This window comes from Aquarana catesbeiana, linkage group LG02 (assembly GCF_042186555.1).
Source record: "Aquarana catesbeiana isolate 2022-GZ linkage group LG02, ASM4218655v1, whole genome shotgun sequence".
Taxonomy (NCBI): Eukaryota; Metazoa; Chordata; class Amphibia; order Anura; family Ranidae; genus Aquarana; species Aquarana catesbeiana.
Window position 1 is genome coordinate 49,817,940 of NC_133325.1, and position 19,446 is coordinate 49,837,385.

General features: G+C 43.1%; 1 protein-coding gene across 2 annotated transcripts in view; it reads left to right on the top strand.

Moving 5' to 3' along the window:
* LRRC32 (leucine rich repeat containing 32) overlaps positions 1–12,296 on the top strand; it is a 77,722-nt gene extending 65,426 nt beyond the window's left edge. For both annotated transcript variants that reach the window (XM_073612864.1, XM_073612865.1), the window contains one exon: positions 1,864–12,296. In XM_073612864.1, the coding sequence (XP_073468965.1) occupies positions 1,864–3,756 (1,893 nt within the window). In that variant the 3' untranslated portion in view covers positions 3,757–12,296. The remainder of the gene's footprint in view (positions 1–1,863) is intronic.
* The last annotated feature ends 7,150 nt before the right edge of the window (positions 12,297–19,446 follow it).

Below are 19,446 nucleotides of genomic sequence, written 5' to 3' on the forward strand. Positions count from 1 at the left end.
ACCTGATGCTGATGTAACCGAATAATTTTTTTTGAAATCTCAGATCCCTTCAAAGACTGCCTATGCTGATGCTGAGTGACTATCCCTGAGTAATTATCCTCTTCCTCCTCAATCATCACGCTGATAGCTTGTAAGAACATTTTTGGTTCTGGGCGCCACCACCAGTGCCTAAGGCCCAATTTTTCTGCCCCTGTCTAACAGGGGCGTGTAATTACAATTTTTGAAGCAATCATTTGCAGCAGGGCTCGTTCCTGCGTTCCAACTAGAGTGTCTGTGAGGGGTTGCAGTGTTGTGGCACCAGCACCAGTGCCTAAGGCCCAATTTTTCTGCCCCTGTCTAACAGGGGCGTGTAATTACAATTTTTGAAGCAATAATTTGCAGCAGGGCTCGTTCCTGCGTTCCAACTAGAGTGTCTGTGAGGGGTTGCAGTGTTGTGGCACCAGCACCAGTGCCTAAGGCCTAATTTTTCAGCTGCTGTTCAACAGGGGCATGTAATTACAATTCTTGATCTAATATTTCACAGCAGGGCCCTGTGAGGGCTTACAGTGTTGTGGCCACAGCAACACCTAAGGCCCAAATTTCTGCTGAGTATATAGGGCAGGACCCTACTTTCAAACATCTAACTTACAAACGACTCCTACTTGCAAACGGAAGGAGACAACAGGAAGTGAGATGAAATCTACCCCTAGGAAGGGAAATTCTCTCCTGTAAGAGTTAATATGGGAAAACAAGTTCTCCTTTCCACTGATGCTTTCCAATCCTTGTTCCACAAAAAACCCCAAATTTTCAAAAAACATTTTTCATTGGGACAAAAAAGTGAGGTGAAATCTTCTGAAGAGGAGGAAAGACAGCAAAACAAATGTCACAGGGGTGATAACCCTTCCCTATGTTTTCCAAAAAGCTTAGAAAAGATTTTTTGGCTGGAGCTAAACACGTTAAAAATGTTCAAAATTACAAACAGATTCTACTTAACAACAAACCTACAGTCCCTGTCTTGTTTGCACCGCCTGTATACTGCTGTTCAGAGTATATAGGGCCTGGTGGCCCCACACCTTTCCTTATTTTAATTTGGGTGCGGGGTTCCCCTTAATATCCATACAAGACCCAAAGGGACTGGTAATGGACTGGGGGGTACCCATGCCGTTTGTCTCACTGATTTTCATCCATATTGCCATGACCCGACATGACATTAAACCCGCAAGCAGTTTTAAATGAGATTTTTTCCTTTAAAAATGACATTTGGTGCAGGGACTGTTCTAAACATGGGAAACACGCGTCACTTTACAGGCATACTATAGACACCCCCCAGGTACGATATTTAAAGGAATATTTCACTTTTTTTTTTTTACTTTAAGCATCATTAAAATCACTGCTCCCGAAAAAACGGCCGTTTTTAAAAGTTTTTTTTGCATTGATACATGTCCCCTGGGGTAGGACCCGGGTCCCCAAACCCTTTTTAGGACAATACCATGCAAATTAGCCTTTAAAATGAGCACTTTTGATTTCGAACGTTCGAGTCCCATAGACGTCAATGGGGTTCTAACGTTCGTGCGAACTTTCGGTCCGTTCGCGGGTTCTGGTGCGAACCGAACCGGGGGGTGTTCGGCTCATCCCTAATGAATATGTGATGTGTTGGTTCTTTATTTGGATGAATATGTGATGTATTGGTCCTTTATTTGGGTGAATATGTGATGTGTCTTGTCACAGGAGAATTGTGCAATTTCAGAATCTAGACAATGAAGAATTTTGAGTTTTGTGGTTCTGCAGATTGTCCAGCTTTATGTTATTTGTGCATGAAAATGTTTGTCATACTCAGTCATTATTATGTTGCTTTAACTGTTCCATATTTCTGTTTCCAACCAGGCAAAGATGGTAGCATCATGTCAGAACAAGTCCCTGTCACAGGTCCCAGTGGAGCTTCATCTAGGCATTCAGTATCTCAACCTTTCAAGGAACGACTTGAAGAACATCACTAACTTCCCATTGTCCTTGTATTCCTCTCTGGAGATCCTGGACCTCAGCAGCAACAAAATAAGTTTAATTGAACCTCACACATTCACAAACATGAGCCGCCTGAAGGAAATCAATCTTTCTGACAACAACTTGGACAGGATTGACTACTCCAAGTCACCAGGAATAGGACTTTTGCCAAACGTGCAAAAGTTGGACCTGTCAGGAAATAGCTTGTACACAGACATGACTTGGTATTTTTTACAAAATGCCCCTCGCCTTTACTACCTTTCTTTAGTAGGTAATAGCATCATAATGATTAATCCAGAAACCTTTCCAGGAACCCCTCTTTTGTCAGAAGTAGACCTTCGCAATAACATTATCATGGACATCGAAGAGGGCTCTTTTGACCACCTTGTGCATCTCAGGAAAATTAATCTGGCCATGAACTCTATCACTTGCATATCCAGATTTAACCTTCGCCAGCTTGAAAGCCTCAACCTCAGCAAAAATAGCATTCAGACATTCCACACATCGGATTCAGAAGAAGAATACCATCTCAAACATGTTGACCTAAGTGACAACAAACTTGTACATTTTCCTATTTTGCCAACTGTTAACAATCTCATTACGTTAAATTTATCCATGAATCTTATAAGCTTTGATGAAAATACATCTCATGTTGAACTTGCTTGGTTGGAAGAAGAAGAATCAAGGAACACTACCATGGTTAATCTGCTCCAACTTACCCATTTAGACTTAAGTTACAATAATATAAAATCCATACCAGAAGATTTCTTTAGCAGTATGCCAATGCTTAAATTCTTAAACCTGAGCCAGAACTGCATGGAATATTTTACATTTGGACACACAGTTACGTTGAACTTTTTGGAAGAACTTGACTTAAGTGGCAACTCCTTACAGAATATGTCACTCGCTGCACTCTCTCTACCTAATTTAAAAACACTTCATCTACAAAATAACAAACTGCACTTCACTGAATCTAGAACCTTCCAAGGACTGCCCAACATTGCCTATATTAATCTTCAAAACAACAACGTTGAGTTGTGTGGTCTCACCAGGGAAATGCCCACACAAAATATGGAGAAAGGGCAGTGCATATCATTTTTCAACATATCATCTCTGCAACACTTAAACCTCAGAGAGAACATGTTACAAGTCATACCCGAACGTACATTTTATGGCACGTCATTGACTTTTCTAGATGTCTCCGGAAACCTTGGCCTTGTTATAGCAAAAGACGCTTTGAAGGGGTTAGAAAATTCTCTAGAAGTTCTACACTTAGAAGACAATGCTATTTTTCATTTGAACATTGACCTTCCTCTTCTAGTCCAGTTAAGATATTTGAACTTGTCAGGAAACCATTTAACATGGTTGCCTACGTGGAAGAGAAATTGTCAATTAGAAACACTTGATCTGAGCAACAACAGCTTCAGTAATCTAAAAGACAGCAATATTCCTGTGTTGGAGAACACATTACGGATTCTTTCTTTGACTGGCAATCCGTTAAGTTGCTGTGAAAACAGTTGGATCATCCACATGGTCCGAAAAAACACAGTAACTATCATGGCTCTTGATGCCACAACGTGCCATAACTCTAATGGCCAGAAGGAGGAGATAATGCTGGAGCAGAAAAGTTTGGAAAACTGTGAAAAAGATGATGTAAAAAATACGAATACAGTAATAATCTTAACAGTGGTGTTGGTTTCATTGGTGACTGTGGTTGGCATCGGATCTTTGGCTTGTTACTGTAGGCAAAAACTTAACCAGCAATTTAAGGCTTAGCATGAAGGATTTTTTTTCTGTTTTTTTGTTTTTTCTAGTTTCTCACTCTGTTGGGCTTACATGCATAAGAAAATGAACCAACAGGACTCCACGAACATTCCTCAGCCTAAACAGTTTTAAAATCAACAGTTTACTCTTTCTTTTTCATTTATACACACTTATAAAAGAAAATCTATTTTAAATCAAATTTTCATCAATGTTGGTGAGACTAATCATGATGAGGCAAAAAAGGGTATTCTTGGACGCCTTTTACTTTATTTTGTACTTCCTATGGCAGGTAACAATATAAAGGAAACATTTTTTGAAGAAAAAAAAATTAAAATTATTTTCTAAAATTTCTACAATTTTGGACCAAGGGCTAATCTTTATGTGTGTTGAAGCTATACAAAACAACAAACCTGGCTTGTAAGGGTTGAATCAAGTCAATCTAGAACTTTTTAAGATCTATAAAAAAAATTTTTAAAAATCCAGTTTCTACATAAAGGGCCTAAATGAAATTCCACATATCAGAGAGTTTTTTTGTTTTTTTTTAATGGTAGAAAAAGATTATTCTCTTTAAAAGCAAATCTTCCATGCCAAAACAGAAGGTCCCTTTTCGCTAGCCCACTGTTGACCCAACACAAAAACGGCTTTAAAATGCCATCTGTAAACAAATCGATCGCCCTGGCAAAAAAAATTACTTAGGCCCCTTCCACACGGGCGCCTCAGTCTTGCGGATTCCGCTTGATCAGTGGGGGATTGCTCCGCTGATCCCCGCTGAGCAGGCGAATGACAGGTCCATGTATGCTCACTGTGCAGAGTGGACACGGACACAGCCCCGCTATCCTCTATGGGGAAATTGGGTGGAAACAGACCGCCTGCACGTTTTCATCTGATCATTTCCGATCCGCCAGATGGAAAATAGGACCACCATCCGTCTGGACTTTGCAGGCAGGATCGGATCCGATGGCGGCGGGTGTCAGCGCACGTGTCCGGTGACATTCGCCGCTCCATAGAGGAGACTTAAGGTCCCGTCAGTTCCGCCTGAAAAACTGACAGGCAGACCTGATTGGAAAGTCTGTGTGAAAGGACCTTACTGTACCTCAGCCCATGCCTTTGATACTTCTAGGATGCACAGATGATATCACTGTAGGGTTGTTTTTCTAAAACTGGAGAGTGCAAAATCTGGTGCATAGAAAGCAGTCAGCTTCCAGATTTTTTTGCCAAAACTTAACTGAACAAGCTGAAGTTGAAAGCTGATTGGTTTCTATGCAGAACTGCACCAGATTTCGAACTCTCCAGTTTTAGGAAACCAACCCATGTGCCTCACTGCAGAGTTTTGAGCTTGAAATCCTCCAAGAATGCACTCCAGACGATTGCAATTCCCATAGGATTTCTAGCACCCAGCTATTCCAGGCAGCGGTGAGGAATGGAGACATCACCACCCTTAGCTCCTGGAATCATCCAAGGACAGGGCTGGGGTAAGTAATTTTTATCCCCAAATTATCTATTTGTTTACAGCTGGCTTTTTGTATTGGGGAGGGGCAGGGAAAACCAGATCTTCCGTTTGATGTGGAATGTTCTCTTTAAAGTGTTACTAAAACCACAACATTTGTGTAAAAAGTTTGATCCTGTTTTCTCAGATTTTTCCCTTCTTCCACAGTCCCCAATCTATCTCCTGATAAGAAAGAAGGTAGGGGACATGCTGCACATACTCAGTTTGATGTGTATTGCTAGAGAGTTTTTTTCTTCTGGGAGAGTTGTTTTATTTTGCGAGAGTGTATGTGATCAGCACAGGGCATGGGTTTAGTAACACTTTAATTTCTCAGCATGCAGAAACCTATTAATGGTGTCTTACACGCAACCAACATGGATAAACCAAACACAACTAAACCTTACCTTTACCTATTATAATGCAATTCTTTGACATTTACCATAAAGGGCAACTGTAACCAAAATGATATTTTAGTTTTGGCTGGGCAGTGGTGTGTTGATATGCTGATTTATCACATCTCTCAGAATAAACTGGCACAAGCTGTGCATAATAGCTTGTGTTTCCACCCCCCACAATTTGTTCCGGAATACTCAACCCAGTGGGACACCAACATTTGCTTTTGTGCTGGCCACGGCAGTTGGCTGGAGTTCTGGTGGAAATACTATTGAAACTGAAATCCCTGAGATATAACTGTAGCCAGAAAGTGATCCAACTTGCTAACAGCCACACTTGAAATATCACTTTTAGACGAAGATTTATTTTAAAGGACCACTAAGCCTAAAGTAGATGTGGACTCATAATAACTTTGACATTTCCTTTCTTTTGAATTTTGCAACTTTCATTAAAAGAACCCCTGGTGTTCCTGACATGAAGGTCCTTGTTTAGCCACTTTCTTTTATGGGATGACAACCCTCTGCCCCCATCTCCCAAATGCTCCTGCGTTGTCACCCTGTCACATGCTCCTCCAATGAGGACTGTAAGGGCTCGTGCACACCACAGAGTGCACATTATTCTGCACATAATGCATGTACGTTAGTGTGTAGTCCAGTGGCGGCCGGTGCTCAATATTTTGGGGGGGCGGCTAACAAACCATCCCCCCTCACTCGCACTACCGTGAGCTGCCCCCCTGCCCCTCTTTGCCGCAGGAGACAGATGGGAAGGTGGCAATCAGTGGCCTTACCTTAGGCTGCTCCTCGCTCCAGCTTGCTCCAGCTTGCCGATAGAAGAGGCGGGGGCCGTTGCTTCTCCTCCCGGCCAAACAGGCGTTGTTTCTCCTCCTGACCGAACAGGAAGTGGATCCTGAGACCAGATTAGCCAAGAGTCCTAAGACTCCATGGCCAATTGGGTCTCAGGACCTTCCTGATTGGCTGGGAGGAGAAGCAGGAAGACATTAGCGAATATTATTCCCTAATTTTACACAACTGGGTGGGTTCAGGGTGCAATGCTTGGCGCCTGAGCCCACCCTTTTTTTAAGGCAATAAGAGCCTGAGGCTCTACTTGTGCTTCAAAAAAAGCACCCCTGCGCCCCTAATGGGCGGGCCATCACTGGTGTAGTCTAATGCACTTTGCCCTACTCTGCAATCTGTTGTTAACACACATTGCAATTCTTTTATGTTTTTCTTTTTTCATTTTTTTTGTTAAACTCAGTATTATTCTTAAGTGCTAGAATACATTGTGATAGATTACATTGTTAACAAACCAAAAGGCCCCTGCCCCCACCTATAACTTCACAGCAAGGAGCACATGGAAGGGAAAAAACATGAAAGACAAAAACAAAACATTCCATAGTTCAACTCACCAACCAGTCTGCCAACTGACCAAATTAACCCGTCCAACAGTCTGCGTTAAAAACAGGGGTTTAGTTAGCACACATTTGCAAACGCATGCGTAAGCTGCAAGGCCTCTTCCCGGCACCCTGTGTATGCTTGCAGTTCTAAAGCTAATGAATTTATAAGCATCTCCACAATGGAAGCACATGCATTAAATAGATAGATGGATAGATGACACCTTTGCTGCCATTGTGCTCTTGCTGGGTGTCCAGTGTTCTCCTGTTCCTTTAAGGGGGATTGGGCTGCCTCCAGGCCCACCTGCCGCCTCATGCACCTAATGGGAATAATGCAGGCAATACATGGGTCGAATTTCAAACAAATTTTCTTTTGATAATTGGAAATTTTGTACCATTTGTAATCCAATGGTGCCACCATTGATTTCAGAATTCGACCAACCCAAGCCTTCAGCTTCTCTACAGAAAAGACATTTTGTGGCCAGCCCAGAAATTTTCGTTTCTTTCCAGGTCACAGCTCATGCGCATTTCTTTTTCGATTATATTTCTTGTGCGATTCTCCTACCATTGATTAGGAATTCATTCGTTTTTTTCAAAAAAATTCCAACATGCCCGACCACTCAAATTTAATGGCCGCACAAAAAACACCCATTGCTATGACCCACTAATTGATAATTATGATTTTTGAACGCAAAGTTGTTTGGAATTCAATTCATGTATGGTAAACGCCCAGTGTGTTTGAGGCCTTTGGCTTTAGAGAATTAGCTCTGACAGCTGGCAGAAATCAGTGAAATATACTCAACTCAACCCATCTGTGTACGTTGGAAAGTACTGCTCTTTGCTACACCAAATTCATTTCAACATCCTCTTTTTCGAAAATTTTTAGGAGTGCTTATGAATTTTAGTATACATTTTGTGCACTGATTTACACACTCAGACAAGTAATTTATGCTTAGTGGTGCTTTCATAAAGTTTAACATTCTAGTCAACCCATGGCAGATACAGCAGGACTGCATACAGAGTTCAGAAACAGATATGAGATTACCACAGAAATTCCCTTGAAAGAGAACCTGTCAAATTTTTCCATGTTTAGATCAGGCAACACATGTGCTCATAGCATGTACCCTAAACTTTGGGAACCATAAAAAAATACCCCTGCGGTGGTCCCACTTAAAATGCATTTTAGGTCAAGGAGGTAGAGGAATAATCTGTAATACTTACCTTACTATTCCTTGCTTCAGCGCTCTTTGTTGTGGACGGGTCTTCACTACCCTCACATACAACGCAAGACTATTGGGCCTGCGTAGTATGTGATGATCTCAGAGTGCGAGGACGAAGGATGAAGTTCCTTAGAGAGGCATCGGAGGACCGGTTGCACAGGTTGGAGGAAGTCTGCTGGAGCAAGGGACATCTTAAAGTGTCATTAAACCCATATCATTAAAGACTATCAATAAATGGTGTACACTGGGGAAAATAATTATTTGATCCCCTGCAGATTTTGTAAGTTTGATCACTTACAAAGAAATGAAGGGTCTATCGGTTTTATCATAGGTGTAATTTAAATGATAAAGACAGAATATCAACCAAAAATCCCGAAAAAATACGATACAAATGTTATCAATTGAGTTGCAGTTCAGTGAGTAAAATAAGTATTTGATCCGCAAGAAAAACAAGATTAAGTACTTGGTGGAGAAACCCTTGTTGGCAAGCACAGGTAAGGTAAGACGTTTCTTGTAGTTGGTGACCAGGTTTGCACACATCTCAGGAGGGATTTTGGTCCACTCTTCATTACAGATCTTCCCTAAGTCATTAAGGTTTCTTGGCTGTCGCTTGGCAACTCAAAATTTCAGCTCCCATAAATTTTCTAAAGGGTTAGTGCCCTTTCACGCGTTCGGCCCGTGCGGATTTGCCTGTCTGTTTTTTAGATAGATCTGAGCGGGCTACTCATTGACTTCTATGGGCAGGCAGATGTCAGCAGAGATGTGTCCGCTGACACCCGCCTGTCATCCGATCCGAAAAGATCCGCTCAAAACAGACGGATGACGATTCGTCCCAGTGGATCGGATGGGATCTGATGAAAACGGAGAGGCTGTCCGTTTCATCTGATCTCCCCATAGAGAACAGCGGGGCTCTGACAGGTCCGTCCCTGCACAGTAAGCAGAGACGGACCTGTCACCCACCTGCTCAGCAGAGATGAACTGAGTGATCCCTGCTGAGCTAGCGGAGTCCATCCAGCAGATCCGCCCCATGTTTAAAAGGGGCTTTAAGGTCTGGAGACTAGATAGGCCATTCCATGACCTTAATGTGCTTCTTCTTGAGCTACTTCTTTGTTGCCGTGGTGGTACGTTTTGGGTCATTGTCATAATGGTAAACCCATCCATGACCCATCTTCATTGTTCTGGCTGAGGGAAGAAGATTCTCATTCAGGATTTTACAATACATGGCCCTATCCATTGGCCCCTCAGAGCCAGGGCATGAGAAACTGCCCCAAAGCACAATGTTTCCACCTCCGTGCTTGACTGTAGGGATGGTGTTCTTAGGGTCATAGTCAGCATTTTTCTTCCTCCAAACACAGCGAGTCGAGTTAGTGCCAAGAAGCTCAATTTTGGTCTCATCTGACAACAGCACTTTTTCCCAATACTTCTCTGAATCATATAGATGTTTATTGGCAAACTTCAGATGGACCTGTACATGTGCCTTCTTAAGGAGGGGGACCTTGCTGGTGCTACAGGATTTCAAGGCATGGCGGCGTATTGTGTTACCAATGGACTGTGGTCCCAACTGCCTTGAGATCATTCACAAGCTCCTCCCGTGTAGTTCTGGGCTGATCCCTCACTTTTCTCATGATCATCCTTACCCCATGAGGTGAAATCTTGCATGGAGCTCCAGACCGACTGCGATTGATGGTTGTTTTGTATTTCTTCCATTTGTGAATAATCGCAGTTGTCTCCTTCTCGCCAAGCTTTTTGCTGATGGTCTTGTAGCCCATTCCACCCTTGTGCAGGTCTATAATCTTGTCCCTGATGTCCTTTGACAGCTCTTTGATCTTGCTCATGATGGTGAGGTTTAAATAGAAGAAAGAGAGTCTGTGGACAGGTGTCTTTTATGCACATAACGAGTTGTCGTTAGAAGCACCTTCTTAAATTGACAGGACTAATCTGTGTACCACATCAGCACATAGTGTAGCAAGTCTGTGGGAGCCAGAATTATTGTTGGTTAGTAGGGGATCAAATACTTATTTTACTCACTGAACTCCAACTCAATTTATAACATTTGTATCATGTGTTTGTTTTCTGGATTTTTGGTTGATATTCTGTCTCTATCATTTAAAATAAACCTATGGTAAAAATTATAAACCCTTAATTTCTTGTAAGTGGGCAAATTTACAAAATCTGCAGGGAATCAAATAATTATTTTCCCCACTGTATTACATACTCACTCAGTCACTATGAGATTCTACAAAAAAACCTGGTTGATCCTTCTATTCTCTATCTCCATCTGCAGTGCTGGCAGCTCTGCACATGCTCGGTTTTCAGTGTATTTTCTACCCTGAGCATTTCCTCCCTATCACATCTGAGCAGCCCATGTGACTATAGAGTCACACATGTGGGCGTAAACGCAGTGGTAAATGACAGTCCACTTCCTTCTACCTCCTCCATGCCTACTAACCAGCTAAATATAATGGTGGTGGTATATTACATGTAGATTGATGAAGGCTTCACCTCCCTGTTATTCTAAGACACAGGCTGGAGGGGTGTGACATAGCCTGTGACTGGCAGAAATCCACCCACACCATGTTATTGCCAAAAATAATAAAGATTTGATTTCAAAATATATATGACAATTTAAAGCAGTTTATTGATATTAAGTAATTATTTTTACTCTACATGTGACCAGCAGCAGAGGACTAGAAGCTCCTCCTGCCACTGTTTCCCTGTAGACAGGCTGGGAGAGAGCTGGGTCACATGACAGCTGTAAAGTATATCGATTAGGAAAATAGGTACTGATAATTTTTTTTAATAAAGTAATTTCAGTGCCATCATCCACAGAAAATGAATGAAATTAAACAGTGTGTGTTTAGTATCACTTTAGGTATTAAAGCTTATTCCTCAAACCCTAGACTTAGCAATCATTTAACGTTTGTTTTGCGAGCGGGTCCCACTGCAAGGAATTTATTTTTTAATTCTCGGTATTCAGCATTAACTTGTTGTAAAAACTCATTTTCTTAGCTATCTGGTATTCTTGGAAAACTGGACATTGGCTTTCCATTGGAGCTTGTGCCCCAGCCATGTCGCAATGTGGTCAGGTGTCCGAGCAGAGACATTGAACAGTAAGAATGTATGGGGGGTGTAGCAGAGTTGAAGGCCATTCCAAGCCCCACCTGCTTTGGAGCGCACGCCCCTGCCATGCTGCAATAGGCTGAGCACCCGAGCAAACACATTGTACAATGAGAATGTACAGGGGGAAGGGGGGGTGTCGCAGAGTTGAAGACAATTTTAAGCTAATTCTAATTTGAAGGCAATTCTACCAGTGTGCGCCCCCCGCCATGCTGCACTGTGTTTGGGTGACTGAGCAGAGACATTGGACAATGAGAATGTATGGGGGCATAGCAGAGTTGGGGGCCACGCCAAGCCCTACCCGCTGACCCCAGTTGGATTAGGAGATATCGCGAACCATACAAATAATCATTTATGAAGGAAACTTGCATTCTCACTGTGGTACCTATTAGAAAACATTGCTATAAAAGAAGCATGTGAAATTGTTTTGACTAGTTTGTTTTAAAAGGCCACCAAACCTAATATTTCAGTTTTTGGAAGATGCTGAAAAGAATAACCCCTTGCAGTTTCTTCTACCTGTGATGAGTTCCTGGGTCTGCACGCCTTTCGTATCTTCTTTAATTAATTAAATTATTTTATATTATGGAGAGTGTAAAATGAGGAACACACAAAGATGGCCGGGAACACCAGAAACTCCCAGAACTAAGCAGGGAATTACGGCAGGAAGGTATCACTGTTGGAGTGTCCAAGAGAAGAAAGGGTCCAACTCAGCCCACCAGGCTCCACCTATAATATTTTTGGTTGGACGGACCCTTTAAAGACACCCCTTTAGCTGAATGTATATGGCTATAGTATAAATTGTCACAAATGTCTTAATCGTCTCCTCCTGACATGGAAGAAACAATGTGCAATTATTGAAAATGTGATAATTTCAAGATATTTATTTTTTAAATGGAATAAAAATCAGCATTATTTTATGCAATAAAAACACTAATGATTCAGGTAATGGGGTGTAAAATTCTGAGTTTTATTTAATGATGAGGCAAAGGCAAGATCAATAGTGCATATTGGATGAAGGTTGCAGTACACATTTATGTACTTATCTGTATACAGTATCTCACAAACTTGAGTACACCCCTCACATTTTTGTAAACATTTTATTATATCTTTTCATGTAAAACAAAAGGAAAAAGAATGTCGGCTCCCTTATCTCCTTCCCACTCAGCGCAATGTATTCCAAAAATATTCAACAAAAGATCTCAAATACCAATAAAATAAAATAAAATATAGCTGTCACTTTATTTATATCTTTTCATGTGACAACACTGAAGAAATGACACTTTGTAAAGTAGTGAGTGTACAGCTTGTATAACAGTGTAAATTTGCTGTCCCCTCAAAATAACTCAACACACAGCCAATAATATCTAAACCGCTGGCAACAAAAGAGAGTACACCCCTAAGTGAAAATGTCCAAATTGGGCCCAATTAGCCATTTTCCCTGCCCCGTGCCATGTGACTCTTTAGTGTTACAAGGTCGGGGAGCGGGTGTGTTAAATCTGATGTTATCACTCTCACTCTCTCATACTGGTCACTGGAAGTTCAACATGGCACCTCATGGCAAAGAACTCTCAGAGGATCTGAAAAAAATAATTGTTGCTCTACATAAAGATGGTCTAGGCTATAAGAAGATTGCCAAGACCCTGAAACTGAGCTGCAGCACGGTGGCCAAGACCATACAGCGGTTTAACAGGGCAGGTTCCACTCAAAACAGGTCTCGCCATGGTCGACAAAAGAAGTTGAGTGCACGTGCTCAGTGTCATATCCAGAGGTTGTCTTTGGGAAATAGACGTATGAGTGCTGCCAGCATTGCTGCAGAGGTTGAAGGGGTGGGGGGTCAGCCTGTCAGTGCTCAGACCATACGCCGCACACTGCAATGAAATCAGTCTGCATGGCTATCATCCCAGAAGGAAGCCTCTTCTAAAGATGATGCACAAGAAAGCCAGCAAACAGTTTGCTGAAGACAAGTAGACTAGGAACATGGATTACTGGAACCATGTCCTGTGGTCTGATGAGACCAAGATAAACTTATTTGGTTCAGATGTTGTCAAGCGTGTGTGGCGCCAACCAGGTGAGGAGTACAAAGACAAGTGTGTCTTGCCTACAGTCAAGCATGGTGGTGGGAGTGTCATGTCATGGCCCAAAATATTGACACTTTGGGCCCAATTTGGACATTTTCACTTAGGGGTGTACTCACTTTTGTTGCCAGCGGTTTAGACATTAATGGCTGAGTGTTGAAGTTATTTTGAGGGGACAGCAAATTTATACTGTTATACAAGCTGTACACTCACTACTTTACATTGTAGCAAAGTGTCATTTCTTCAGTGTTGTCACATGAAAAGAAAGAATAAAATATTTACAAAAATGTGAGGGGTGTACTCACTTTCGTGAGATATTGTATGTGTATTAGTTAGAGAGAAGAATACAGAATTGAGATTTTCAAGGTTACCGATGTGTTAAAGTCTTCAAAATGTACAAAAATACATGAGATTTACATTCATTATTTAATTTAATGGGCCAGCATAAAATATATAGCTGTGACAGGCCAAGAGCGCAGAGAGAGGGAGCACACATGGGCTAAAGCACACAGGACCAGATGTGTGGGATATTTATGGAGGAGGCTTCTCACACAATAGAGCAGAAGGGACCAGGATGAAGGGAACATTCAGTAATGTGCAAATGTTTTAGGCAAGTGTGAAGAAATGCTGTAAAATAAGAATGCTTTCAAAAATATATTTTTTCATTGTTTATTTTTATCAATTTACAAAATACAAAGTGATTGAACAGAAGCAAATTCTAAATTATATCAATATTTGCTGCACATCAAAGGCGCATGACAAGTCGTAGCCCATGTTTTCCAATGATAACATATATATATATATATATATATTCATATATATGTGCGACTAAAAGTCGCAGCCACTTCCAAGTGGTTCATGCACTACTTTGGTCCGATTTTCATGCAACTTGAGGGCCATAGACTTCAATGTTAACCCTCAAAAGTTGCATGAAAGTCATACCTGAATATTTTACTTGCAACAGTGGATCCAACTTTGCAGAGGGACAAGAGATCGCATCTAAGTCACACCCATCCAAAGTTGCCGCAAAGTTGCACTCCAAAGTCATGCAACTTTGGAGTTGTACAAGTCTGTATGGAGCCTTAAAGGGGAAGTTCCGCTTTATTTCCTCCGCCCCTTCCTCTTTTTCTTTTGAAACTTTTTTTTTTGCTTCCACTTCCTAGGCAATTCCAGCAGAAGTTTGCAACCCCGCCCTTTTTTGCCCGCAACCTTCAGGGCAGGGGTGACCCATCCATTAAAGGCGCACGGGCGATGCCCCCCCCTTCCATCGCCGACTCCCCTATCCATGCGTCCGGCCCCTTTCAGGACACCAGCGCATGGATTCCAATGTGGAGGGGCTTTTTATTTAAAGCACCTATTAGAGCCAGAGGATCTAATAGGCTTCAATATAGGGTGGGCTCGGGTCGCAGAGAGTGCGCTCAGAGCCCACCCTGGTGTGTTACAACAGTGAATCAATATTCGCTGTTGTAACACTGATCCTCCTCCTGGCCAATCAGGAAGCTGGTTTTGACAGCGGTCACCCGATTGGCTGAAAGGACAGGCTATTCTATTGGACGCCTAGGAGGAAGAGAGAGGAGCCGCATGCCGAAGCCGCTGTGATGCATAGAGGACACAGGAGCTGCTGCACGCTGCCCATAGGAGCTCGCAACATGCCACTCGTAGAAGGCTGCAATCTGCCCATAGGAGCCCACAAACTGGCCACTACCCGCCGCCCATAGGAGCCCGCAACCCACAGCCCATAGGAGCCCGCAACACGTCACTCACTTGTAGGAGCCTGCAACCCGCCCATAGGAGTCCATAACCTGACCATTTCCTGCTGCCCGTAGGAGCCCGCAACACGCCGCTCGTAGGAGCCTGCAATCCGCCCATAGGAGCCCACAAGCTGACCAATACCCACCTCCCCTAGGAGCCTGCAACCCGCTGCTCATAGGAGCCTGCAACATGCCACTCATAGGAGCCTGCAACCCGCCCATAGGAGCCCACAACCTGGCCACTGCCTGCTGCTCATAGGAGCCTGCAACACGCCGCTCGTAGGAGCCCGCAACCCGCTCATAGGAGCCCACAACCTGGCCACTGCCTGCTGGCCATAGGAGCCTGCAACATGCCACTCGTAGGAGCCCGCAACCCGCTCATAGGAGCCCACAACTTGGCCACTGCCCACCGCCCATAGGAGTCCGCCTGCCTGCAACCGATGGGGTAAGTGCCGTGGTAGGTGGGTGCCACCGGCCGACCGGAGGGTGGTTGTTTGCTGCCCCCCCCATAAAAAAAAACACCAGCCGCCACTGCTTCAGGGATATGTCTCAGGTCCCAGCAGGCTGTAGGACCATTTACACAGCACAGTGTGGAGCCGGCGGTGAAGCCACAAGGAATCAGCCGAATTCTCACGTCGGGATCCAAAGACTGGCAAAGGACCGGCAGAACACATCTTCTGTACACTTGAAGCAAGAGTTTAAAAAATAGCTTTGCACAAAACATAGGTGGACGCATTCTGGAGTTTAAGGGAGCACTTCTATAGTTTGACACCGATTATTTTATTTTTCTTCTCAATCAATCCACAGAACCAGAAAGCAGTAACTACCATTCCTCTGGTTATTCTACAACATTCTGCACCAGCAACCAATTCATTCAGTGATGGAGTGGCAGGGGTTACTGCAGAGCAGCACCAAAGTTGAGGCATGATTTCAATAGGTGCCCAACAACAAAAAAGAGGATTTAAAGAGTAATTAAGGTATTTGTAGAGACGCTGTAGCCTGTACTTAAGAAGTAATGGTATTTTAAAACACAATTGAATATATTGCAGCTTACCAATCATTAGATGTGGTGGCTGAATTTGTTTTCTTTTTTTAAACTCTTTTTTCCCTCTGTTTTCACCTGATGATCTGGCCAGTAACACACCTCCTGTATTAGAGTGTTCCCACTCCGGATGAAGGAGTACAGGGGGCCCAGCAGACAGCAGCTTTGTCAGTCCGGGGGTAGGATAGTATTAGATACAAACAGATTACAAACAGATTTAAATACACTAACAAATCAAAGCCAAACTCCAGCTCACACTTTATCATGAGTTACTGCAAACTGTTTTTTTCTTTCCTTTTGAAATAAATGTTTTTCATGAATAAGTAAAAGCTTAACATTATAAGCACTTGCCAGTGTTAAATGGTCTGTCTTGTAAAATGATACATCTAGAAGAGAGCTTGTTCTTTTGAAAAACAATAGACTTACTGGCCGGATCACCAGATGAAAATAGAATAAAGAAAGCCTGAAAAGGAAAACGAATGCAGACATCACATTTAAGAATCAGTAAGCTGCAATATAATAAATATTTGCTTTTGGGTTTAATACCTTTTTTAAGTTTGGCGCGCCATGGACCCTGTCAATGGTTTTGCAATTGGGCTTTGACCTGAATCACTGGAGCAGTTTCCTAATGTGCAAGTATACACTCCATGCTTGCATAGTATGGCAAACTTATTTTCTAATAAATTTAGTAAAAGTTGTGGCACTCTTTTTTTTTTCTGCTTTTGTGTGCGAATATGATAAAATGAGCTATGCAAGTTTCTTCTCAGGGATAACTGAATACCGGAGGTAGAAGATGTCACAATAGCAGAAAAGGTGAGATCCTTGCCCCCCCTCATTGCTCTACCAATACCACTTCCATCTTCTTCTGGTGTTCTTCTGGGTCTTCTTTCCTCAGCCATTGCTTGGCCACTAGCACATGCACATAAGAGTTGCATTGTTCCAGAACCTGGTTCTTAATTGTGGGGTTATAGAGGGTACTGCAAACGTGACACAGCAGTATGTCATTTTAAAGCCCAACTCCAAGATTTAGACAAAATCTACCATAGCAATGCTCCCCCAATACCTCTCAAGGCAAGGGTAACTGCTCATTCAGTTTAGTGGTCCAGGAAAAGGGAGTTATGCCATGTACACATGATCAGAATTTTGATCTGAAAAACCTTGGATGTTTTTTTCGACGGAATTCCGCTCAAGCTTGGCTTGCATACACACGGTCACGCAAAAGTTCTCTGAACTTTCGACCGTCAAGAACGGGGTGACAACACGTACGACGGCACTAGAAAAAGGAAGTTCCTATACGAAGCGTGCCACCCTTTGGGCTCCTTCTGCTAACCAGACCGTGCACTTGATTCTGAGCATGCGTGTTTTTTTGCACATCGGAATTGCATACAGACAAAAGGAATTTTCGATAGGAACTTTTTCCGATGGAAAAATAGAGAACCTGCTCTCAATCTTTTGCTGGCAGAAATTCCGCCAGCAAAAGTCCGATGGAGCATACACACGGTCGGAACTTCCGACCAAACGCTCGCATAGGACTTTTGCTGGCGGAATTTCCGATCGTGTGTACGCAGCATTATACTTAATAGTCCTGCATTGTATGTGATGATGCCAATGGAATGCTCACAGCCCCAAGTTCCAGAGGGAGGGGAAGAGAGCACTGGAGTCGGCCAGAGTGGGTGCAGGGTAAGTATTGCAACCTCTTCAGCCCCCCTTAATCCGAATAAGCATTTGACCCCTGCAGGGGGGGGGGGGGAGTTCGTTCTCTAATTCCTGGAGTTGGGCTTCCTGATAACAAGAAGGGAAATATTTCTCTTCTACCAAAAATCCTATCTGTTATCAGCTTGTGAAATAAAGTTTGCTCAACTTTTCTTATAACTAAAGACAAAATATTTTTTTCTTTAGTTTTGGAGTTTTGGAGTGTGAAAATTTTTATTCCTGTCTGCGTTCCCTGTTGGAGAGATTTACTGTTTCTCTTTATCCTGGTGACCATTTTCCAAAGAAATGGGAAATTAAAGATGTAACAGTTTACAGATCAGGAGGTGAGAGGAAATCTTTCAATGGGGACACTAGTTACCGTTACAAATGGTCTAAGGGGGGATTTCTCCATGTATTCAGGGATTTCCTCTCATCTCCTGTTAGGTTTTGGGACAGAAGGTAAAGAGAACTCTCAATAAAGGGATACATACAGAAAAAAATGTGGCATGAGATGAATGTGGCATAGGAAGAACTTCTACAGCACGGGGGAATCTTTGCTTACAGAATAGCCAATTGAGGGCATGTGCTTAGGTTGCTGGGCTTGTGGGCCAAATGCCATGTGGCTTGGGTGTCAGTGTGGAAGTTGGGCCTTGTTGGATCTCCCACAAAGAGGACTGTAAGGCTGGGTTCACAATGAAGCAAGGAGCAGCTCACAGCAGGGGTCCAGTGGGTCCCTGGTCACCGTTTCAGGTCTGATTTCAGTCCAAATTTGTAGCTGAATTCGGACCTGAAATGGGCCGGAAGACGCACAGGACTCCTGTGCAATTCGCACCAGAGCCGTTTCAGAGATGTGTGAACCGGCTCCATAGAGAGCCGGTCACAATCTCCTGACTTGTGAATTGGATGCGGGAAAACCCGCATACAATTCGCAATAGTGTGAACCAAGCCTAAATCAGTAGACCTGAGTAGGACACTTCTGGGCTTGAGGAAACATGTGAATCCAACCCTACTATCCCACAATGCAATGTCTGATTCATAAATGATCCATTATTGTAACCTCCTCTCATGTTGGTGTTCAAGACCTCTCCATCCTTTGAAACCCAAGCTGTATGGCTTTCTCTTACTATGTCTGCCTTTAGGCAGTCCTTGATATCCTGATATCCTGCTTCCAGCTAACAACTGCAATTTTACTTTCTCCATCAACCCATCGGCCCCACATTTATTACCTTTTGTATCACTTGCCCTTCTTTTTAGATTGTAAGCTTGTAGGTGGGTGCAGTCTACTTTTTCCACTGTAAGCGGTGGTCATCCTCAGCGACAGCGCAGTTAGAGAAGAAGTCAAGGGGAACATGGTTCCTCTCTGGCTTTCTGGGTCAACGCGTAGGCTATCTGGTTGGATGCTGCCACCCCGTGTAAATCTAGCAGCCATCTTGTACCAGGCAGAGCCTATTTAAGGCCCTGGATCCCAGGCTTGGTGCACTTTTTTTGTGAGTGGGTAGGGTAGGGACAGGTACCCCGTCTGCTAGGGACAGAATT